Raw genomic sequence first — 25,254 nt, 5'->3', positions numbered from 1 at the left:
GCACCCCGCCTGGAGCTCCTCCGGGGGAGCTAGCCGACCTGACGGACCGGATTTCCTATGCAGGGAAATATTTGGTATCTGCCTCCCTAGATGCGCAGCTGGTGCAGCTCACGCATCCAGCATTATGGTGGCCATCCGACGGAATATTCGGCTCTACACACAGCCCTTCCAGGGGGCCTGTTTCTTTGGCTACATGAGGGAACAAATTATTAATGACGCCACGGGAGGCACGAGTTCCCTTTGTCCCTTCGCTGTTTTGCGGCGTCGGAAGATTCCTCTAGCTAACACAGACTGCGATCTCGTCTGGCTAGAGAAAAGGCTTCCTTTAAGCTTATCCCTTCCCGGTGTGCCCGCAACTCCCATGGTTGGTCCACCAGGCCTAGACCTGGCAGATCTTCTTCGGCATAATAACTCGTGCTAACGGCCCAGTGTTTCTTCCAGTTTGGGCGGGCATCTCCTGCCTTTTTCAGGGATGTTTGGCTGGCTTCGGTGGAGGACGCCTAGATCAGGGAGGTGGTATCTTCTGGATACAAGATAGGGTTCGCTTAGCGGCCCGGAATCGCTTCTTTGAATCCCACCCTCTAAAAATCCTCCTCTGATCTCAGGTTTCTTTGCGTCCATTACCTTCCTTCTTTGTTCGGAGGTTATTGTTTCCGTCCCACAGCAGGTACGCTTCCCAGGTTTCTATCCAAACCTGCTTGTAGTGCCGAAGAAGAGCGGCGCAGTTCGACCCTTTCTGTCTCTGAACTTAGTGAACAGAAGGTTCCGCATGCGGCATTTCAGGATGAAGTTCCTCTGTTCAGTCCTGGCTTCCATGGACCCACAGGAATTCCTGTGCTACATGGATATCCAAGAGGCCTTGCTCCATGTCCTGATTTTCCTTGATGATCAGGGGCCTTAGTGCTCATTCCATACCTTGAAGTAATCCTCATCAAGCCTCTGCCCTTCTCTCAGGCCCTGAGGGTCTGACCATCGTCCTAGACTCCCTGTCCTGTTTCTGGTGGCTGGCCAACAGAACAAAGTCTTGTCTTGTTCCGAGTCAGCGTCTCGTCCTCTTAGGCATGTTGTTCGACATCGCTAGGGGTTTTTTCTTCTTGAGAAGCGGGCAATTCTCCATATGGAGTTCGCTCTCTGCAGGGCCCTCGGCTGCCTTCCTTCCGTTCAGCTACGACGGTCCTGTGATGCATGGTGACAGCTCCGTAAGCGTTCTCTTTTGCGCGGTTCCACTTGAGACCACTTCAGCAGGCCATCCTTCCTCAGTGGGACACGTCTGTGCTATCTGTGGACCCTCCAATCCGACTTTCCATCAGATTCTAATAGCCTCTCAACTGGTGGCTGTCATCCCCTCTCATTCCTCATGTCCGGTCCTCCCCAAGGCAGGTGGTGACGACGGTCACCAGCCTTCCCGGCTGGGGTGCGTTTTCTCGCCATCCGTCATTGAAGGGGGCATTGGTCGGAGCAAGGGTCCTCTCCGCCGATCGACACCATTGAGAGAGGGGCCTTTCTTCTATCCCTGAGTCACTGGGAAAGGCTTCTCAGAGGTCTGCCAGTCAGAATCCAGACGTCCAATGCCTCGGCTGTGGCTTATGTCAATCGCCAGGGAGGGAATCAGTCTCTTAGCAATGGCGGAGGTATCCAGGATCCTCTGGGCAGAGGCGACGGTTTCAGCACTATCCGCAGTGCATATCCCCGGCGTGGACAACCAGGCCGCAGTGTTTTCTCTGCCGCGAGGGCCTTGCGGCAGGACAGGTGTCCCGACTCAGGAGGTCTTCCTTCAAATTTTCCTTGCATGAGGAACTCCGGACACGGATCTCCTGGCGGCCCGACTGCTTAGGAAGGGTCCACCGTTTTGTTTCCAAGTCCGCGATCCTCTTGTTGTGGATACCGATACCTTGACCATTCCTGGGTCGCCATTTGTACTTACCTTTCTGTTCCTCCCTCCCCTTTCTTCCCAGACTGTTGAAGATCTATGCGGAGGGGGTGCCGGTCATTCTGACCGCACCAGATTGGCCCAGAAGGTCTGGTTCGCTGAGATCGTTTATCTCCTCGCGGACTCTCACTGGAGGCCCCAGTCAGGTCAGATCTTCTGTACTAGGGACCCATCTGCCGCAGAGTTCTTGGTGTCTCAAGTTAACAGCTTTGCTGTTGAAACCTTCCTTTTTGGCCGTTCTCTCTAGGCGGGACTTGATGCTGGCCTTGCCCTTAGTTTTCTGAAGGGTCAGATAGCAACCCTTTCCATCCTTTTTCTGAAGTCCCTTTTCAGAGGTCCTTCGCTACTGGTTATCACGGTACGAAGATTTATATCCGTCCCGTTCTCAGATCAGAACCTTTCTTCAGTAGCGCATGCGGCTCCCTCGTACCACACTTCCGTGGATCCCTGGGACCTCAGTCTTGTTCTGGAGGCTCGGTGGACTTTCTCCCTTGAGCCTCTCCATGAGCCTCACTGTCTGCTCTGTCCTGCAAGGTGGCTTTGCTGGTGGCCATCTCCACGCATCTCGGAGTTGGTGGCTCTCTCCTGTCGCCCCTTTCTTGGTTTTTCACCAGGATAGGGTAGTTTTACGGCCTTCGTCGCCTTTTCTTCCCAGGGTGGTGTCCTCCTTTTACTTGAATAAGATCGTCCTTCTCACCTTTGTCCTGCTCCGATCGATTCTCTGGGGCATTCTCTGAACAGGCTAGACCTGGTCAGGGCGGTGAGGATCTATTTGTCTAGGGCCGCCTTCTTTAGGAAGACGGACTGTCTTTTGTCATTCCAGACGGTACGCCAAGAGGCCTGCCGGCTTCCAAGGTTACGATTGTTCTCTGGATCAGACCTGCCATTCTGGAGGCTCACCGGATCAAGAACAGAGTGACTCCTCCCTCTGCTCCGGGCAGTGGGCGCCTCCAAGGCGGTACACCATGGGGCATCCGCCCTACATCTTTGCTAGGTGGCAACCTAGTGTTCCGGTCACTCCTTTGCCAAGGGGTTATAAGCTCCATACCTACGCTTCGGCAGTTGCCAGCCTAGGCGGAAGGATCTTGCAGGCGGCAGTGGTGATTCCTCCTACCTGAATGGAGTTTTTCTGCTGTTCACACCCCAGGGGACTGCTTTGGGACGTCCCATGGTTCCTGTGTCCCCCAATGAAAGGCGATAGAGAAAACAGGATTTTTGGTTGCTTACCGTAAAATCTGTTTCTCGGAGCCTTCATTGGGGGACACAGCACCCTCCCAAGTTGAACAGCTCTGTTTACTGTATACGTTTAAGTTCTTTGAACACTCTTTGAGTGTTTGAAACTGTTGATCTGTGAAGCGCCGTGGAGTTTGTTGGTGCTAAATAGATAAAGTTTATTATTATATTATTATTCTTTCTCTTTTACACGTTGCTTCTCCTACTGCTTTCTCACTAACTGAATATCCTTCTTCCTGTCGGTGGGGTGTACACTGCAGAGGAGGAGCTGACTTTTTTTATTTGCATAGTGTCAGCCTCCTAGTGGCAGCAGCATAGACCCATGGTTCCTGTGTCCCCCAATGAAGGCTCCGAGAAACAGATTTTACGGTAAGCAACCAAAAATCCTGTTTTCCACTTTTGAGTATCATTCCAAATCCAGACAGACCTCCATGAGATATTCATTTTGATTTATATTGATCATTTTTATGTTTCAGTACATTCCACTATGTAATTAATTAAGATTTGCAACCAGAATATTTCATTCAGTGATATCTAGAATGTTTTATTTTGGTGTTCCCTTTATTTTTTTTAGCAGTCTATGTTCTCCAGACAGCATATTAAAAGAAAAAAAAAAGGCAGGAAAAATAAACCCTTCCTAAAGATTTTTTATTTTACATTGAATATATTTAATTACATGGTAGTAATGGTAGGTATCAACACAAATTATAACCTGAAGAATTCATTCAACATTTTTTTTGTTCAAGCTAAAACAGGAATAGTAAAAAAAATTTTAAAAAAGAACAAGTTGCATTTTTTTTTCTATTATTGTGTATATAAGAAACTATATAAAAGAGAACACACTCACACACTCTCACACACACACTCACACACTCTCACACACTCACACACTCTCACACACTCACGCGCTCTCACGCGCGCGCTCTCACGCGCGCGCTCTCACACGCGCGCTCTCACGCGCGCTCACACACGCGCTCTCACACACGCGCTCTCACACGCGCGCTCTCACACGCGCGCTCACACACGCGCGCTCACACACACACGCTCTCACACACACACACTCTCACACACACACACACACACTCTTACTTTACGATGTTCCCCCATGAGGTGTGTTGTCACATGATAGCATATATTATTATTATATATTGTTATAGCGCCATTTATTCCATGACCTTACATGTGAGGAGGGGTATACATAATAAAAACAAGTACAATAATCTTAAACAATACAAGTCACAACTGGTACAGGAGGAGAGAGGACCCTGCCCGCGAGGGCTCACAATCTACAAGGGATGGGTGAGGATACAGTAGGCGAGGATAGAGCTGGTCATGCAGCGGTTTGGTGTGTGTATGTATGTATACTCTATTTACCATTTCTTGTCATGCACTTGTTTGTCACTAGATGGTGCTATTTAGTTGCCTCTTACTTGTGATCACCCCATTTTAAAGGGTTTGTCCACTAATGCAATACTTTCCTATCGTACAGGTGCTGATTTTCTGATGTTGGGGCTGTGTCCTTCGACACTCTCACACCGTTGTCACGTGACCGCTGTAGCCTTCACTATTCCGTCAGAGCGGACATCCACTGTAACCACACCGGCTGCAGCGGTCACTTCACATAAGTCCCCAGGACACAGCCCCAGTGCAGGAAGGAAGTAGAAGGTGCAGTTGCGGACAACCCCTTTAATATATGAAAGTCCCCCTCACCCATAGCCCGCAGCAGAAGGTCTGCGATGTCGCCGCTTATGTTCCGTTTTTCTTTCAGGCTCCTTCTGTCGGAGGAGATGACGAGTCTGATCGTTGTGCACTGGGGAGGACTGATCCTCGACCTGACGGCTGGCTACCTTCTCTTCTTTGATATCACACGACCCATCGCTATGTTTTTCGTCTCTTACTTCCATTGCATGAACTCTCAACTCTTTAGCATAGGTACAAAGGGGTATACATTTTGGTTTCCCGCACATTGCTGGCTATTGAATGAGGTAACTGAGCATCCGTCAGCGAGCTTTTTCCAATGGGGAGTTTGTATCTGTTCTTTCCATCCATATGAGAGTTGAGCTGAACATTGTGATCGTATATCAGCAGCTGAGGAAAAATACAAGTGTTACACATTCCCTATTGGAACCAGGTCACTGGCCGATTATTAGGTAACTCATTCAGCAGCCAGCATTGAACATGGACACAAAGACAGTAAAAGAGAAAAATGGTGCCCAAAAAACAATGAAATCTTATTGCAAACATGATTTGTTTATTTTAATAAAATATAAAAGTTTAGTTCCCGTTTTTAAGCTTGGGTGGTCTCCCTATTAGTAATCGCCGGGGGGCATAGAACATGCACCGGGCACCATTCACTCTCCGCACAGGGGTCTGATAACATGCTGAGTGGGACGACTAGTCTGGAGAAACAAACGCCTCATCGACTAGTCTAAAGGTTATTTGCATATTAAAAACAGACTGTAAAATACTGTTAATGTGTCATCCAGGCGCAAGGGCTTGTTAGGGTGGGTATTTATGAAGGAATATACAGATGTTGGGGATTCGGAGGGCATGGGGGGCCTGTCATGTTGGTCTTGTTGTTACCCGCTCCTCCATCTTTTAGAACTTCTGCCCATTATTTGACATGATCTTGTTTCGTTAAAAGCTAATGACTTGTGTCCTTCTCCCAGGCATGTTCTCCTACACTATGCTGGCCACCAGCCCGCTGTTCTGTTATCCTGATTGGCCCCGTCGGCTAGTGTCCAAGTTTCCCCGCTGTTTACACTGGGGTCTTCCTCACACCCAGCCCCCACAAAAGAGCTCAGAATGTGTGTACCCAGGACAGAAGGGCAAGGCCTCTACGGGACTACGACACAAGCTGGGAGCCATCTTTACGGTTATCTACGTAGTCGAGCAGCTGTTCCTGCCCTACTCACATTTTATTACCCAGGTGAGAGCTCGCAGACGTATTCCTGTGTCTCTTGTGGCGGCAGCCATCTCTGCTGACTCTCGTACACAGGAGCAATCGGTCGGCCAAGTGCTTCTGTGTTCTGTATAAGAAATCTGTCGATTGACACATCGGCCGGCGGCTTATTTCTGAGAGAACAATGTCTGAAACCAAACACATCCGATCGACATCTCCCCCGACCACCTGTCGGCCGGTGCCCCCATACACGTTAGACCGTGTAGCTATCAGCGAATCCAGTCGACTTAAGTCTAATGTGTACGGTGGCCTTTACTGTAGGTCATGGAAGAGTCTTCCTGTCAATATTATGGTTATCATTAGGGGTCTGGCCTCTGAGACCCCCACAGTGCAGGGAACTGCAATACAGCTGTGAGTGGAGCAGTGTTGCAGTGTTCAACACAGCAGATGGGGGGGCGCCATTGCAATTGTGGTGGGTGAAGGCAGCCTTCTCCCCAACCATCAGGAAGGGATAGCGCATCCTAGTGATACGTCATCGCTTACTATAGTGGGAAAACCCTCCTCAAAGAGGACCTGGCTCCACTCCGGAAATTACTCTCAGAAAATGATCATTCTGGAGCTTGTTTTTTTTTTTGCAGAAGTCTGCTGTTCCCTTCCATTGGTTATTCCTCCTGGAAATATAAGAATAAATTAACAACTGGGCATTATTATTCCCTATTATCAAGGGGGTGCGTTCCTACCCTGCCAGCTCTGATCGGACAGTGTCTACATACCATTCCTCACACCCCACAAACAGTGTCTACATACCGTTCCTCACACCCCACAGACAGTGTCTACATACCGTTCCTCACACCCCACAGACAGTGTCTACATACCGTTCCTCACACCCCACTTTCCTAATTTGTTCATGATTTCCAATGAAAAAAATATATATATTGTGGTACCCAGAAAAATCAATGCCCCAAAATGACAAATTTATTCTCTGAGTGATCTCTTTATTGGCTAGCCAGAAAAAATATATATTTGTAAGCTTTCAGGCAGATTTACAAATGAATTAATAAGATGAGCACAACACCTAAGAGATAAAACAGGACATTTGTTCATGAGGTGGGTGGGGTGATGCCTCCTAAAGATAATCAACTTGGTTTTTAGTTACAAAAGGAATCCAAGGGATAACGTTTCTCCTGGCAGAGAGTGGCATGCCAAGGTGAGGAGACTTTTAGGCCTTGCAGTGCTCCTTTGGGAAATGTAAATATGCAAATTGTCTGTTCAGAGAGTAAGAGGACTAGAACTCTAGTGGCGGTGGGAACTTAAGGAATCAACTTTTCGGAAGTGTCCTCTCATCACCATCAGTAACGGGCACATTCCCATGTAACAATAAAAATTGATGGGCAAAAAAGTATTTACATGAATTTGTACATAAATTTCTTTGAGGAACGGCACTCTGTAGAGTTGGAAGAAAAGCTGCTCCGTGATTGTTATTTCAGATGTCAAGATAGGTGATCGGTGCTTTTAGGCTATGTTCACATGCAGCAGTTCTTTCCCTGATTTTTTTTTTTTTTTTTTTTTTTTTTTTTTTATGCAAATTAAAAGCTGTATTTTACAGTAGCAGCAAAATCTGAGCTCTCAGAAATCTCATGCACTTGACTGTTTTGTTTTTTTTTTTTAATTTGAGCACTTTCAGCATTTTTTTTCACCCATAGAAAGCAATGAGAAGGTGAATCGGACTAACGTTATTTAACATGGCTATAATCCACACCCAAATAACGCTGCACAAAAAAGCTGTCGAAAATATTGAATGCAGTGTTTTGTTTTTTTTTTTACTGCCAAGGGAGCAGGTTTTCGCTGCAGGAAAAAAACGTAACAAAACGCTGCGTGTGAACATAGCCTTCATAAGTATTCGATTTATAATTGGAAAATCACAAGGCTTTAGTCTGACTTTTTTTTTTTTTTTTTATTTACAAGAAAAATGGATTGTCTTTCATCAGTTTGCCAGTTCCAATTTTTCATCCCTTTGTGGTCCATTTGTGCCAGTTTTTATCATCATTGTGGCCTCTGTTTTTCTTGTATAAGAGAATTTTTAACCTTTAAATATTAAAAAAAACGGACATATTCCTGTTGACAGATGGCACGGGTGTGCTTGTTCGTTCTTCACTGTTCACCGAGCGACTTCGGCATGCTCGATAAATATGGTTGTGTCCCCAAGGCTGCATGTCTCGCGGCTGTTCGACAACAGCAACACATGCAGGGATTACGTAACAAACAGGTAATACCTGCACGTGTTGTAGTTGTCGAACAGCCGTGAGACATGCAGCCTTGGGGACACAACCATATTTTTCGAACATGCCAAATAATAATAATAATAATCTTTATTTTTATATAGCGCTAACATATTCCGCAGCGCTTTACAGTTTGCACACATTATGATAGCTGTTCCTGATGGGGCTCACAATCTAAACTCCCTATCAGTATGTCTTTGGAATGTGGGAGGAAACCAGAGTACCCGGAGGAAACCCACGCAAACACGGGGAGTACATACAAACTCTTTGCAGATGTTGTCCTGGGTGGGATTAGAACCCAGGACCCCAGCACTGCAAGGCTGCAGTGCTATCCACTACGCCAGAGGTCCCCAACCGCCGGTCCGCGGACCAGGACCGGGCCGTTGGGGTTTTTCAGCCGGTCCGTGGCGCCGCTGACAGCTAGCTTCGTGGCCCTGCGCCTGGTCAGAGCACGCTCTGTGACAGCTCGCAGCTCCCGGCAGAGAACATTATGCAGGACGGGGCGGGGCGTCAGGCGGGTCTTAGTGACACAGCCCTCCTGCGCAGCATGGTGTGTTCCTGACGGGGTGGGGCGGCAGGCTCTCCTCACTGACACGCCCAGTGGCGTATCTAGGGGGGCGCAGCCGGCAGGGCGGCGCAGTCGGGCCGCCTCATTCGGCGGTCCGCAGTGTCTCCCCCGGCGGCTGCATTCTGCCGCCCCCGCTCAGGGAGTCAGCTGTTCTCTGTGCCGACTGTCAAGCTGACAGCCGGCACAGAGAAGCTGCAGAGCGCCGGCTCCCAACAAGTGCAGAGGTGGAGGGGAGCCCCTGCAGGGTGGCTGTGACGGGCAGGGAGAAATCCCTGCAGCTCCACTGCCCAGCGATCTGTCTTCCTGCTTCCTCTCACACAGACGCGCCGCTGGATGACGTCATCATTCAGCGGCCGGCTGTGTCAGAGGAAGGCAATGAGATGCTGTGGGAGAGTGCGAGGAGAGGTGAGAGGGGTGTGTGAATGTGTGTGTGAGAATGTGTGTGTGTGATTGTGTGTGTGAGAATGTGTGTGTGTGAGAATCACATTCTCATTATAAATGTCATAATTATATGATAAGTATGCACTAAGCTCCACCCCTCCATAACTCCACCCCCATATGACCAGAGCCCCGCCCCTGCCCCACCCCCACCCCACCGGGCCATGGAAAACTGGTCTTGCTGAAAGCCGGTCCCTGGTGCAAAAAAGGTTGGGGACCTCTGCACTACGCCACCGTGCTACCATACCAAAGACACTGTTAGCGCATGAGCATGCTCAGATAACACCTTATCCCAGCACGCTTGCTCATCACTAGTAATAAACTCACATCTGACTGAGGCCTAACTGTGATCTCAAGAGATTTGATAAATGGAAATTCTGTCCTAACCAAAGTCCGTCATTCTGTCTGAAGGGCTACAATAACTGGACGAATGGCCTTTATGGCTACTCCTGGGATATGATGGTGCATTCACGCTCTCACCAGCATGTGAAAATTACCTACAGAGATGGGGTCACTGGTGATGTTGGATATCTGAACCCAGGGGTAAGTGTCAGATTTTAAGGAGTTGTCCAGATCTAAAATTGGCTTAGTATCATATAAACTGATTGGTAAGATTAATCTCCTGCTGCTTTAGTCCGGTACTTTCTCCTTCCTTGCCAGTTTCCCAACATATGGAGATTTGGCGGAGTCAAAATTCTCGACATATAAGGCATAAGCTTCCCTTTCTTAGGTTTTCACACAGACGCGGCGCTGGAAAGATCACGCTGACATGCTGAAGCAATATGCTACCTGCCTGCAAGGCCTCCTGGGGGCTTATAATATCTCGGAGCCAGAAATCTACTTTGATGTATGGGTGTCAATCAATGACCGCTTCCAGCAGAGGTATGTGCATTGCGTATGCTGCTGTCCTACGACTGTCCCACTCGATCGCAGGGAACATGAACCTTGACTGTATTCTCTATCAGGTTATACGACCCAACAGTGGACATCGTAAAAGCCGACTGGTCTCCCTTCCATAAAACGCCCTGGGTTCAGCCCTTGTTGGTAGATCTCTCACCATGGAGAGCGAAATTCCAGGAGGTGGAGGACAGTTTGGATAATCAGACTGATGTGGTCTTCATTGCAGATTTCCCAGGTAATGTTGCAGAGAGTGGCACATTATCGTCCATCCAGGAGATTGCGTCCTGGCATGATATGGGCATCTGATCGTAAAACTACATTTTTTTTAGTTCTTCTCCATAATTCTTGCATGTGGAGGTCTCCCAAGACGGCAATCCCCAGGAACAACATTACTAAATTATAGTAACTTGTATGGATTCGCATTGATGTCCTAAATTCTTGTATTCCTGATGAAATAATTCTGGAGCACCTTCTCATAACATCATCTAATTGTTCCATTCATCTGTTATTCCTCCTGGACAAAGTGACAACTGGGCATTACTATTTCCCTTATCGATAGGGTTTGTTCCCCACACAGCTTGGCCTTGGCCAAGGACACTTCCCAATAGTGACTTTATGCAGACATTTCCAGGAGTAATAGCACAATGAGGAGTTACAATAAAAGCTACAGCGTTGTTACTTAGTGGAGAATTGGGGGTTTTACTAAAACAATCCGCGGTTTAGGTTTACTATTTTTCAAATCAGATCATTTTTATTAATTTATTTGATTTTATAAACAATTACATACATTATACAATATAGTACACACACACTAAACGTAATAAACAAGTTTCACCCTTAAAGTTTATATAGTCCTACACCTGCCAAGGTGTTTCATGCCAAACAGTGTTATCAATTTTGTCCAAATGAAGATTTTTCCAAAGACTGGTGACACGTTAAATACAGGAATTATACTAAAAGCTAGTATTGGTTGTATGTTCACTAATGACATGTTTACAAACAGAAAATAATTGGTACAGTCATGGCCAAAAGTATTAACACCCCTGCAATTCTGCCAGATAATACTCAGTTTCTTCCTGAAAATGATTGCAATCACAAATTATTTGGTATTATCTTCATTTAATTTGTCTTAAATGAAAAAAACCACAAAAGAGAATGAAGCAAAAAGCAAAACTTTGATCATTTCACACAAAACTCCAAAAATGGGCCAGCCAAAATTATTGGCACCCTCAGCCTAATACTTGGTTGCACAACCTTTAGCCAAAATAACTGCGACCAACCGCTTCCGGTAACCATCAATGAGTTTCTTACAATGCTCTGCTGGAATTTTAGACCATTCTTCTTTGGCAAACTGCTCCAGGTCCCTGATATTTGAAGGGTGCCTTCTCCAAACTGCCATTTTTAGATCTCTCTACAGGTGTTCTATGGGATTCAGGTCTGGACTCATTGCTGGCCACCTTAGAAGTCTCCAGTGCTTTCTCTCAAACCATTTTCTAGTGCTTTTTGAAGTGTGTTTTGGGTCATTGTCCTGCTGGAAGACCCATGACCTCTGAGGGAGACCCAGCTTTCTCACACTGGGCCCTACATTATGCTGCAAAATTTGTTGGTAGTCTTCAGACTTCATAATGCCATGCACACGGTCAAGCAGTCCAGTGCCAGAGGCAGCAAAGCAACCCAAAAACATCAGGGAACCTCCACCATGTTTGACTGTAGGGACCGTGTTCTTTTCTTTGAATGCCTCTTTTTTTCTCCTGTAAACTCTATATTGATGCCTTTGCCCCAAAAGCTCTAATTTTGTCTCATCTGACCAGAGAACATTCTTCCAAAACGTTTTAGGCTTTTTCAGGTTAGTTTTGGCAAACTCCAGCCTGGCTTTATGTCTCGGGGTAAGACAACTTTTATCCATGTCAACTGGCTGCAAGTGTGATTTAGTTATTGCCAACACCTGTTAGGTGCCACAGGTAAGTTACAGGTGCTGGTAATTACACAAATTAGGGAAGCATCACATGATTTTTTGAACGGTGCCAATACTTTTGTCCACCCCCTTTTTATGTTTTGTGTGGAATTATATCCAATTTGGCTTTAGGACAATTCTTTTTGTGTTTTTTCATTTAAGACAAATTAAATGAAGATAATAATACCAAAGAATTTGTGATTGCAATCATTTTCAGGAAGAAACTGAGTATTATCTGACAGAATTGCAGGGGTGTCAATACTTTTGGCCATGACTGTATCTATATGTCCTCAACACACAATATTTAAAAAGCCGAAATAGCCAACCGGTCTAGTACAGTTATTGTAAGTAGGTCCACAGATGCCACCCCAGGGATGACCAGTAGTGTTGAGCATTCCGATACTGCAAGTATCGGAATTCCGATACCGAGTTCCGATATTTTTGTGATATCGGAAATCGGAATCTGCGTGTGCGGTGCGTATGGTTCCCAGGGTCTGGAGGAGAGGAAACTCTCCTTCAGGCCCTGGGTTCCATATTAATGTAAAACATAAAGAATAAAAATAATAAATATGGATATACTCACCCCTCCGACGAACCCTGGCTGTCACAGCTGCGAGCGTCTGCCTCCGTTCCTGAGAATTGCAGAGAGTGAAGGACCTTCGATGACGCCGCGGTCAGGTGAGCGGTCACCTGACCGCGACGTCATCGAAGGTCCTTCACTCTCTGCAATTCTCGGGAACGGAGGCAGACGCTCGCAGCGGTGACAGCCAGGGTTCGTCGGAGGGGTGAGTATATCCATATTATTTTTATTCTTTATGTTTTGCATTAATATGGAACCCAGGGCCTGAAGGAGAGTTTCCTCTCCTCCAGACCCTGGGAATCATCCAGGATACCTTTCGATATTTGTGTCACATTGACTTGCATTGGTATCGGCGAGATCTGATATTTTGCCGATATCGGCCGATACCATCTGATACCTATACTTTCAAATATCGGAAGGTATCGCTCAACACTAATGACCAGCCATCTTTCCCATATATTTATAAACTTTCTTATTGAGTTCCTTTAATGTAAGTACCTCTCTCCAGGTGTATGGTATTATTAATTTCTCCTTCGCCTCATTGGGGGACACAGGACCATGGGTTATGCTGCTGTCACTAGGAGGCTGACACTAAGCTGAGACAAAAAAGGGTTAGCTCCTCCCCTGCAGTATACACCCTCATGCTGGCTTCCAGAGACCCAGTTTAAGCTTAGTGTCCGTAGGAGGCACACTGATTTTTAACCCCTATGGGTTTTTTTTTTTTCTCTTTTTTTCTTTTTCTTTTTTCTTTTATCTATTCCGGACGAAGGGGGCGACGGATTCTTCTAAGGTCCGATCTCCCCCGAATCAACAACAGGCGAGCACGGGAGTTTCACCTCACCGTATCCTCTCCTGCGACGTGGGAGCCACTGCCTGAGCTGTCCTTTTTTGGGCGACGGTTTCTCCCCTAATGGGCCCCGATCTCCCCTTTTGTTATACAGACGAGCACTGGTGTTCTTACCTCCAGTATCCTCCTCTGCAGCCAGGCCTTTTTATTGCCGGACATCTGCCCTGTCCACCAGGTCCTACCCTCGGCTGTACAGTGGCTTTATCCCCATGGCGTCCGTGCAGACCACACTGCATCACCAATGTGACTTGTGACTCAGGTGGTGGACGGTTCCTCTCCACCCCCCATCTGGGGCCGGTGGATAGAGGCTTCCCAACCCCTGCACCGTTCCTATTGCATGGCACCCCCCTCCATATCAGGGTAAGTGCCAGGTGGGGGGATTGTGGCGGGGGGTCGCCAGCGGTCAGGAGGGCTCCTCATCCCTGGGACACCATCTGCAGGCTGTTTCCGTCATTGGGCGGTGTCCCCGTCTTTTTCCGGCGCTTGCGACCGCGCGCCGGGCCGAGGCCGCAAATTTAGCCCCCGGCTTCGGCCTAGCCGCTGGTCGCCGCCGTTAAGCTCCGCCCACTCCGACGCGTCACAGCGGCGCCGCCCCCCGCTCCTGGCGCTTCTCGCAGCCGCCGAGATCTCTCCCCTGATCTCGGCGGCCATCTTGGTCACTCTACTCAGCGCCGCAGCTCCTGCCTGTCGCATCTCCGGTGTGTCAGTGGCCACGTGCAGCCGGCTTCCTCTTCTCAGAGAGAAATTCTCAGCAGTTCGTCTCTCCTGGATAGCGGGACACAGGACCGGGGTAAGGAGACTTCCTTAGCTCCCCTCTGCAGCGCCGCCCTCTCAGACTTGGTTACACTATATAGACCCTGTAATTTTTTCTGCATTAGAATCATGTCGCAGTCAAGGTCTAAAAAAATCCTCTAAGGTGCATACAACCTTTTTTTCTGCGTGTACCACCTGCCAGGCCCCACTACCCAGGCCACAAAGCTCTCCCCTCTGCCCTGCCTGCGATGCCCCATGTGCCCAGGAGCCCTCCACCGCCACCGACCCTGGTGTACCTAGCCCCCCCCCCCCCCCCCCCCCCCGTGGGTCGCCTCGCTTTCACAGTCCGTGGATTTTTTAGCTAACGCCATCAAATCCATTCAAAATCCTCCCGGGGAACGAGGCAATCCGTTACAGGTTTTAAGAGATCCCTCCATAGCAGGGGAATCGTCGGCCAGCAGGGGCCGCTCTCCTCTTAAGGAGTCACGGTCGTCCAGAAAACGGACCCGTACTACCTCTCCTGAGCGTTCACCCCGCCATTCAGACTCTGGCAGCTCCACCTCTCGTTCTCCCTCTTTGGGGGCTCGCAGCGTTCAAGACTCTGAACATGAGTCCGAGATATCTTTGGACCCGGAGGCTCCGGAGTTCAGAGCCACGGTTGACTCCCTCATTGTAGCAGTCAATCACGCACTGAAGGTGGATGACGATTCTAATTCCGCACCGGAACACGCGGTCTCCTTTTCCAGAACCAAGCGTTCTCACAAATCTTTTGCCTCTCATCCAGCCTTCCTGGATATAGTCAGGCGTCACAGGGAGCGCCCAGACAAGCGCTTCACGGGTAAGAAGGACTTGGTTTCCAAGTATCCCTTCTCAGCTGATCTCGTGAAAGACTGGACGGATCCCCCTACTGTAGATCCGCCGGTCTCGCGCCTGGCCTCTAAGACTCTTCTCTCAGTTCCGGAGGGCGCTTCAATTAAGAGCCCCACCGAACGCCAGGTAGACTCTCTAGCTCGCTCTGTGTACGAAGCCTCTGGCTCGTCCCTGTCTCCCTCCTTCGCCGCGGCTTGGGTGTCCAAGGCTATGGTTTCCTGGGCGGATGTCCTAGCGAAATCCATTAATGAGCAGGATCTCCCCTCTGAAATGGCGGACCTGGCTAAGCAGCTAGCCATGGCCAGTGATTATGTTATGTTCGCATCTCTCGACGCGGCGAATTGCGCATCTTCGGCGGCTGCCATCGCTATTCGAAGGGCCCTTTGGCTCAGAGATTGGCGCGCAGATTCTTCCTCTAAGAAATCCCTGATTTCTCTCCCTTTTCAAAGCGGGCGTCTTTTCGGCGAAAAGCTTGACCAGCTTATTTCCGACGCCACAGGGGGAAAGAGCAAGTTTCTTCCCCAACAGAGGCCCAAGGCGGCTTTCCAGCGCCAGCCTTATTTTCGTTTTCGGCCCTTTCGTACCAGCTCTGCCTGGTCCAATCCCTCCGGCCTTCCCAGATCGGACCGTTCCGCCCACGCAGACAGAGACGCTCGTCCATCCTTCAGACCTAATCCTTCCTGGTGCGGGAAACCGAGGCAGCCCAGAACCAGAGGTTCGAGACCCCCCAGATTCCCTTCACAATGACTCGGGAACGGCGCCAGTCGATACCAGCAGAGTAGGCGGTCGTCTACTCCTTTTTCAGCAAGCCTGGCTCTCCGTCGTTCACGACGAGTGGGTCAGGGATCTGGTATCATCTGGCTACAAGATAGAGTTCTCCTCCCCCCCTCCAACCCGGTTCTTCCCCTCTCGTCTTCCCAGTTCGGGAGCTCAGTCTCGCGCCCTCCTTTGCGCCATCCACTCCCTCCGCCAGAGCGGGGTCATCGTGCCGGTCCCGAAACACGAGAGGTTCAGAGGCTTCTACTCAAACCTCTTCGTCGTGCCAAAGAAGGACGGGACAGTGCGTCCCATTTTGGATCTGAAGCTCCTGAATAAGTGCGTGAGAGTCCGGCACTTCAGGATGGAATCGCTCAGATCAGTCATCTCTTCCATGGAAAGAGGGGAATTCTTGGCCTCGATAGACATCAAGGATGCCTATCTTCACATCCCGATTTTCCCGCCTCATCAGAGGTTCCTCCGCTTTGCCATTCGGGAGGACCACTTCCAGTTCACGGCCTTACCCTTCGGTCTCGCCACGGCGCCCAGGGTGTTCACCAAGGTCATGGCGGCTGTCATGGCCATTTTTCACTCTCGAGGAGTCGTCGTGCTACCTTACTTAGACGATCTCCTCATAAAGGGCCCGTCTTTTCAGGCCTGCGAGTCAAGCGTCCACATTACCCTGGATTCTCTTTCGCGCCTGGGCTGGCTGATCAACTTGGACAAGTCATCTCCCGTTCCTTCCCGTCGGATCTCCTTTCTGGGTATGATCCTGGACACCTCAAGGGGGCTGGTTTTGCTTCCTCGGTCCAAGGTCCAAGCGCTCCAACAGGGAGTCTGTTCACTCTGCCATTCTCGCCCGCGAACCATTCGGTTCGCCATGAAGATCCTGGGGAAGATGGTTGCGGCAATCGAAGCCGTTCCCTTTGCTCAACTCCATCTCCGCCCCTTGCAACAGGCTCTGCTGGACAACTGGGACAGGAGTCTCTTTTCTCTCGACCTCCCTTGTCCTCTGTCCCCAAGGGTCAGACATTCTCTCATTTGGTGGACCCTGGGACCATCTCTTCTCCAGGGGAAGTCCTTCCTTCCGATCCGCTGGTTAGTGGTGACCACCGACGCCAGTCTTCTTGGCTGGGGGGCGGTGTTTCTTCACCACTCAGTCCAGGGCCGTTGGACTGTTCGGAAATCCAGTCTCCCCATCAACATTCTGGAGATTCGTGCTATCAGACTTGCTCTGAGTCACTTCCACGCTCTGCTCGCGGGTCACCCTATAAGAGTCCAATCGGACAACGTCACGGCGGTGGCTTACATCAACCACCAGTGGGGTACCCGCAGCAGGGCGGCGATGAGGGAAGTCTCCCTCATCCTTCGTTGGGCCGAGACCAACCACTCCATCATCTCGGCGGTGCACATTCCGGGAGTCGAGAACTGGGCGGCGGACTTCCTGAGCCGCCAGGGCCTTGCCTCGGGGGAGTGGGAACTTCACCCAGAGGCTTTTCACCAGATCTGTCTTCGCTGGGGGACCCCGGACGTGGATCTGATGGCGTCCAGATGGAACGCCAAAGTCCACAACTTCATTGCTCGATCTCGGGATCCCCAGGCCATAGGAGTGGACGCGCTGATCTCTCCGTGGCATCATTTTCAGCTCCCATACATGTTCCCTCCCCTTCCCTTACTGCCGAAGGTCATCCGAAAGATCAGGATGGAGGGAGTTCCGGTCATTCTGGTCGCCCCAGACTGGCCTCGTCGCGCGTGGTACGCGGAACTCGTCCAGCTCGTAGCCGACGTCCCCTTGCGGTTGCCAGACCGCCCAGACCTACTTCGCCAAGGACCGATCTACCATCAGAGCTCAGGGGCCCTACGTTTAACGGCGTGGCTGTTGAAACCTGGATTCTAGCTCGCGCTGGTTTCTCTCAGCAGGTCATTCCCACCATGCTAAGTGCTCGCAAGGCGTCTTCTGCCTCTATCTACCACCGTGTCTGGAAGACCTTCTTCTCTTGGTGCAGGCTCCGAGGGCACCCTCCGCTCAGGTTCTCCATCCCTTGTATCCTGAATTTCCTTCAGTCTGGTCTGGATTCTGGTTTGGCCCTGAGCTCTCTTAAAGGCCAGATCTCAGCCTTATCCGTGCTGTTCCAGCGTAGGATCGCCACCAACCTTCAGGTCAAGACTTTCATTCAGGGAGTCTCCCATGTTGTTCCTCCCTACAGGATGCCGTTGGAGACCTGGGATCTCAACTTGGTCCTGGGGGTTCTCCAGGAACCTCCGTTCGAACCCCTTCAAGAGGTTCCGCTCTCTGTCCTCTCTTGGAAGGTCGCCTTCCTGGTAGCGGTGACGTCCATCAGAAGGGTTTCAGAGCTCGCCGCTCTATCCTGCCGGGCACCTTTCCTTGCCTTTCATCAGGACAAGGTAGTCCTACGTCCTTCTCCGGCGTTTCTTCCCAAGGTGGTCTCATCTTTCCACCTTAACGAGGACATCATTCTTCCCTCCTTTTGTCCGCAGCCCAAACATAGGGTCGAGAAGGCTCTCCATACTCTGGACGTGGAAGGGCCCTCAGGAGGTACATTTCCAGAACGGCTCACTTCAGAAAATCGGACGCCCTTTTCGTGCTCCCGGAGGGTCACAGAAAGGGTTTGGCTGCGTCAAAATCCACTATAGCCAGGTGGATCCGATCTGCTATCCAGGAATCCTATCGGGTCAGGGGCAGTCCTATCCCGGCGGGGATTAGAGCTCACTCCACTCGGTCGATGGGTGCTTCCTGGGCCATCCGGCACCAGGCATCAGCGGAGCAGGTTTGCAAGGCCGCAACATGGTCCAGCCTGCATACCTTCACAAAGCATTACAATGTTCACACCCAATCCTCTGCGGACGCGGCCCTTGGCAGGTGTATCCTGCAGGCGGCCGTTGCGCATTTGTAGTCTGATGGTACACGGAGTTACTTGGTTGTATTGTTTCCCTCCCAGGGACTGCTTTGGGACGTCCCATGGTCCTGTGTCCCCCAATGAGGCGAAGGAGAAATAGGGATTTTTGTGTGTACTCACCGTAAAATCCTTTTCTCCGAGCCACTCATTGGGGGACACAGCACCCACCCTGATAGCCTTACGGCTTGTTATCTTTTTTAGTCTTTGACTGTTGTTTGACATGTTATGTTCCAATGTTTTTTTGATATATTGTTCTCATTATCCTACTGCTTTTGCACTTAACTGGGTCTCTGGAAGCCAGCATGAGGGTGTATACTGCAGGGGAGGAGCTAACCCTTTTTTGTCTCAGCTTAGTGTCAGCCTCCTAGTGACAGCAGCATAACCCATGGTCCTGTGTCCCCCAATGTGTGGCTCGGAGAAAAGGATTTTACGGTGAGTACACACAAAAATCCCTATTTTAGCTTTCAATTCCTCCAGTGTTGGGGGATTACGGTCTAACCAGTGCAATGTCTAACCTGACAGTATTCTCAGAATGGTGGTAGTCACAGGGGATCTTAAATCTACCCCCACCCCCAGAAGGCCCAGTATGCACACCCTAGTTGTATGTGTATTCCGAATACTAGTTTAATCGGAGAGGTCACTCCCACTCCCAGTAATGGCCTATATCAACACATTCCCATAGCATATGCATCAGATGGGCCCCGTTCGTACCGCATGTCGGACATGAGTCTTCAGTTCCAGCCCCAATTTTATACAATATATTAGGTGTCTTATATACCCTGTGGATAAGGAAAGTCTGGGACTCAGGTGTTGTTTCTAGTATTTCATTCCATTGTTCTTCAGATATGGGACTGACATCCTCTTCCCACTTTCATCTGACCATCATGGGATGCTTATGTAGATAAAAGGGTAATTAGGTTACTATTGATTGATTTATGCCTCACTGGTTAGCTGTTTGGAAAGGTCGTCGGGGCACTGAAAAGGTGAAGAATCCCATCTCATCATTTCTACCACACAATGAATTGCTTAAATGCAAAACCCAAAAAACAAAGGTAGATTGCATTTTTCCACCATTTTACCCCACTTTGATTTTTCTTCCTCGTAGTTTACCTGCCATGTGTTTTTCATCATTTCTTTTTACCCTGGATGATAGGTCTTCACTTGGAGAATTTTGTGAGTGACGATCTGGGTAACACCAGTATACAAGTGCTGCAAGGAGAAGTCAGTGTGGAAATTGTGAAGGACACAAAGAACTTCACCCTGAGAGAAGGCGACCGCATGCAGGTGAGTGTGGATTCTGTGTCCTGGATTGTAGGGTTTTATGGGACATGAGCCCCGTCACACTGCACACTGAGCAGACCGAGCCATGAACACTGTCACACTGCACTCTATACAGGCCAAACCACGAGCACCGTGACACTGCACTCTGTACAGGCCAAACCATGAGCACCGTCACACTGCACTCTGTACAGGCCAAACCACGAGCACCGTGACCCTGCACACTGAGCAGACCGAGCCATGAGCTCCGTGACACTGCACTCTGTACAGGCTGAGCCACGAATACCGTGACACTGCACGCTGTACAGACCGAGCCATGAGCACCGTGACACTGCACGCTGTACAGACCGAGCCATGAGCACCGTGACACTGCACTCTGTACAGGCCGAGCCTCGAGCACCGTGACACTGCATGCTGTACAGGCCGAGCCATTAGCACCATGACACTGCATGCTGTACAGGCCGAGCCATTAGCACCGTGACACTGCATGCTGTACAGGCCGAGCCATTAGCACCGTGACACTGCACTTCTCGAGCACTGTGACACTGCACTCTGTACGGGCCGAGCCGTGAGCACTATGACACTGCACTCTATACAGGCCGAGCCGTGAGCACGTGACACTGCACGCTGTACAGGCTGAGCCTCGAGCACCGTGACACTGCACTCTGTACAGGCCGAGCCTCGAGCACTATGACACTGCACTCTGTACGGGCCGAGCCGTGAGCACTATGACACTGCACTCTATACAGGCCGAGCCGTGAGCACGTGACACTGCACGCTGTACAGGCTGAGCCTCGAGCACCGTGACACTGCACTCTGTACAGGCAGAGCCTCGAGCACTATGACACTGCACTCTGTACAGGCCGAGCCGTGAGCACGTGACACTGCACGCTGTACAGGCCGAGCCGTGAGCACGTGACACTGCACGCTGTACAGGCCGAGCCTCGAGCACTATGACACTGCACTCTGTACAGGCCGAGCCATGAGCTGCTCTTCCCTGTAAGGTGAATCCACATTTATGGTGAAGATATCTGCACATTTAAAGCCTATTGCCCCTCGTTTTAAAGGCTCTTTTTTTGCACAGGACGATGCAAATTACGGGGACACTCGATTACTCAGTTTCCGTACGGTTTGCATATTGTCGGCACACGTCCCCTGTTTGCCCTGAGAGATTTCCTGCCTACATAACTGCCATGTTTGCTTTGGCCAATGATCAGGAAAGTTCTTATGCGTTCAGGCATTTATCTGCCTGTGCACTTCTCTTCTGAAATTGGCATAGATTAAAAAAAAGCAGAATTTGGACGCCTATATTTCAGGGGTTTTGTTCAAAATTATTTATCAAGGGCCACTACTGTAACACCAGCGGTAGCATCAATATCACGTGCCTCTGTCCATTTCTGTTTATTTTTGTTTTTATCCCAGTTGCCAGCGGGTGAATACCACAAAGTGTTCACCGTGTCCCCCGGACCCTCATGTTACATGTACCTGTATGTGAATACCACGGCAGTGACCCTGGAACAGAACCTGACCCGCCTGCAGGAGCTGAAGGAGAAGGTGGAGAATGGCAGCGGTGAGTGATGGCGAACGTTACGGTGCATCTGCGCTGATCGAGAGCGAGCCGTCCGCAGACCTCCTGAATATTATACAGGCTTCCAAAGAAGAAGCAAAATGCTCGTTCATCAGCTAAAATAATCTTTTCTTTTTTTTTTGCGGCACAAAAAAAAATTGTTCTCAGCAGCACATGGTCCTGTGTAAACTGGATTTGTGTTGTTGAGAACGATGTCAGTCTATGCGCACTGAATGATATATTATTATTATTGGCTCAGTGCGAGTCTGAGGTGGGGTCGATCTGTATAAACGCCACCGACCGGCTAATACTTGGTGGGGTAAGTTCAGGTTTGTGGATTATGATTCCCTGCGATTTCATCCTGTACAAGGTTATAATCTGTGGCAAAAATCTGCAGCTTTTCCGCATGACCATGTGCATGCTGCGGAGTGTGCCTGTACGGTCAGTCGGCCACCTCTGAGCATGGCCGCCTGCAGCATTACTGTCCTGTTTTTTTGTTTCTTAGAAACTTCTCCTCTGCCACCCGAGTTACAGCCCCTCATCTCCGGAGAAGTAGAAGACCCCAATGTGTCAGATCCCCTGGTGGTTGCCTACCTGCGCCGACAGAGGCGGATAGAGGAGGCAGAACGCAGGCGAAACGCTACAGTGACAGAGCGATTTCAGAGGTTTTTCAATAAGAAGTATTATCTCCTGCGACGAAGGTAAGTGTCCGTGCTTCATGAACTCGGCCCACCCACCGTATAGAATAACCCTAATGACATGTGCCAGGCCTGGAGTTGTCACCTGTGGATTTTCTTCTGATTAGCGTGGTCCTGGACGGCCACGTCACCAAGGCCAGATCTGCATTGATGGTGTAATAGCCAATGTTTAGCGGAAACATCAGGAGCTACCATTATGCCGTATGTTTGTTTCTGACCTTTCCAACACAGGTTTAGGCTAGGCTCGCACATCCGTATGTTACAGACCGTGACGCACGGATCCGGCCACAGGACAGGCCCTCCCGACCAATACTAGACAGCCAGATAGATAGATGTGAGGCTGACGACTTTGGAGACCTGTGGCCGGTCTGTGCATCGCAATCCATACCCGGACTGCGACACACAATGTGTAAGTCCAGGCTCGATCTATAGCGGACAGTTCCTGGTGACCATGGGTTTCCTGACCCGACCTTCCGGCATTATGCCTACCTCATGTCAGGAGACCCGGGGTCTGGCTGCGAGTTGCAACCATAGGGTGGTCCGTAAAATCCGGCTGCTGGGCTGACATGTGAATCTGGCCTTAGGCTCCCTATTCTATAGTTGGGTTTATGTGCCTAAACGTGGCTGTTGGCAGCAGATCTCATGGGGTGGACGTGCTGCAAACAGTAGAGGACCTAACAATAGTATTTATAGTCACCGAGTCCCCAAGTAATGTGTATGGACCAGGGTCTGTGCTCGTTATGGGAAGAAATCTGCAAGTGTAAACTCAGCCTAAAGCTACAGCACATTGTTGTCATCCCAGGAAAAATTGGGTTTGGAATCTGCTCTCAAAACTCTTTAAGGGGGTGGTCCGGGGCGTATCTTCTGTGCATCACTTACATCCAGCCGCTGCTGGTGGCCATTCAGATGAGCAGCGCTCCACCAGGGAGAGAACCATTTCTTGATATCGTGCCACTCTGCACAGACACTGAGCCCCCGTATGACATTCATATACCCTAATTGGGCACATATGTCAGTATGGAATAAAGCTGGCTGATAACAGAGAACACCAGAATGCAGAATGGTGCTAACACTGGCTTGTTCATAGTCCTGCGTTGAATATATGATGTATCTAGAGGGGTGTGAATACCGGACGTGGAGCGCGCCCTTATCTCTGCCGGTTCTGGCTCTGTAAATAACATTCCTCTGGGCCTGGGAATGGGACGTAGTTTAGTCTTTCCTGGCCGCTTCCCGCCCACAGAATATAGAGGAGAACTGTGCTCACTGCTGACCGAGCAGACAGGACGCTTCTTATCAAAGTATCGGACAAAAGGGAAGCAGGAGGCTTCCTCATTCAGCAGCGCGTGTGCGGAGAATCCTATTAATGCAACTGCAAATTCCGTTTTCACGCCTGGCGTCACTCCTTGTGTAGTAGAGCCGCGCCCAGTAGTGGACGGGCAGCAGACACAAAGTAAGAGAGTGGTGGTGACCACATCAGACATTAGTGGCATCGCTCTAGGGTACAGCGCCAATGTCCGAGCGCAAAAACTGAACTATTCGGAATAAGCGCAGGAGGAGAACGTGCACGGCTAACTGCCTTGTGCCTCTGCTCCTGGGTTCTAGCAGAGCGCAGGGGCCACAGTAGTCGGACATCGGTGGTGTATACAAGCAGTATCACTTCATAGTGCGATGACACAACCTCTTTAAAGGGACTGAACAGTCTGTGCTGACAAACGTATTTGCGTGGGTTTCCTCCGGGTTCACCGGTTTCTTCCCACTCTCCAAAGACTGATAGGACAATTAGATTGTGAGCCCCAATGGGCACAGGGATGATGATGACTTCTGTAAAGCGCTGCGGAATAAATGGCACTATATAAGTGAGCATAATAATAATAAAGCACTATTCTGTTGCTTCCGTTCTGTGATGTCAGACCCTTGTGGATTCGCTCCGTAGGACCTCGTCGTTTCCCGTTATACAGACATCTTGAGCAAAATGCAGAAAGCCGCTCGTGTCTGGACGATTTTTATTTAACCCTGCTGTTCTGTTCGGTCTGGGGAGACCTATTTTGAACTTTGGTATTTTTTGGGGTGTTCAAGATGCGGTTCTGAAACTTGTGGTTGATTGACTTAAATGAGGATGGGTCGGTCGGCCACGGGTTTCAGAGCCGCATCTTGAATATTTTAAAGAATATTGAAGTTCAAAGTCGGTCATTTTTGACCAACAGAACAGCAGGGTTAAGGCTCCGTTCGCATGTGTAGTTGTCATCCGTTACTAGCGTAGCTAAATCAGATCTAGACGTTGGTTGCCGTTTTTTCCGTATCTAACAGACCTGTCAGTATTAGCGGTGTCTCTGTTAGTGGATGTTATAATCCATTTTCCTATGGAATTCAATGTTAAAAATGGATCCTGTTTTACAGAGCAGTTGTACAGACTGTGTTTATCGATCCAGCTAAAAAAAACTGCAGTAAAACGGAAGATATTTTTGGACATTTCTGTCCTCATTTAAATGAATGCATTATTTTTAATGAATGTTTTTTTTGTTTTTTTTTTTTGCTATCCCCAAAAGGATCCAGAAAGAGGCATGACTGCTGGATGTGTGAGCATAGCCTAATGTGTATAGGGACGCTTTGATGGGCTAATGGTGGGGATCGATGACCTCTACACGGCCACTGAAAGGCCAGATGATCTCAGCATGCTGCTGTTGACTACAGGCTAGTGTGCTCTGTTATCAGCCATATGAAACACGGGAAAACTTTGAGAGTAGGTCAGAAAACTCCCTGCCTAATGGTCATTAACATCTAAT

The 25,254-nt window shown here is 49.5% G+C and overlaps 1 protein-coding gene and 1 long non-coding RNA gene across 2 annotated transcripts in view; one reads left to right on the top strand and one right to left on the bottom strand.

Annotated features, from left to right (window-relative positions):
• GGCX (gamma-glutamyl carboxylase) overlaps positions 1–25,254 on the top strand; it is a 63,875-nt gene that overhangs the window by 30,599 nt on the left and 8,022 nt on the right. Inside the window, exons 7-14 of the mRNA XM_069766645.1 lie at positions 4,932–5,095; positions 5,833–6,092; positions 9,762–9,893; positions 10,081–10,232; positions 10,316–10,485; positions 20,082–20,212; positions 21,629–21,776; positions 22,279–22,474. Coding sequence (XP_069622746.1) covers positions 4,932–5,095; positions 5,833–6,092; positions 9,762–9,893; positions 10,081–10,232; positions 10,316–10,485; positions 20,082–20,212; positions 21,629–21,776; positions 22,279–22,474 — 1,353 coding nt within the window. The remainder of the gene's footprint in view (positions 1–4,931; positions 5,096–5,832; positions 6,093–9,761; positions 9,894–10,080; positions 10,233–10,315; positions 10,486–20,081; positions 20,213–21,628; positions 21,777–22,278; positions 22,475–25,254) is intronic.
• LOC138674299 (uncharacterized) lies at positions 8,420–9,688 on the bottom strand. Its single transcript, XR_011320587.1, has 2 exons — positions 9,569–9,688; positions 8,420–8,672 (listed from the first exon to the last, which is right to left on the bottom strand). It is a non-coding gene; the product is annotated as an uncharacterized lncRNA (long non-coding RNA).

The sequence above is a fragment of the Ranitomeya imitator genome, chromosome 4 (genome assembly GCF_032444005.1).
Source record: "Ranitomeya imitator isolate aRanImi1 chromosome 4, aRanImi1.pri, whole genome shotgun sequence".
Taxonomy (NCBI): domain Eukaryota; kingdom Metazoa; phylum Chordata; class Amphibia; order Anura; family Dendrobatidae; genus Ranitomeya; species Ranitomeya imitator.
The sequence above is the reverse complement of the archived record's forward strand: the minus strand, read 5'-3'. Positions and strand labels throughout refer to the sequence as shown.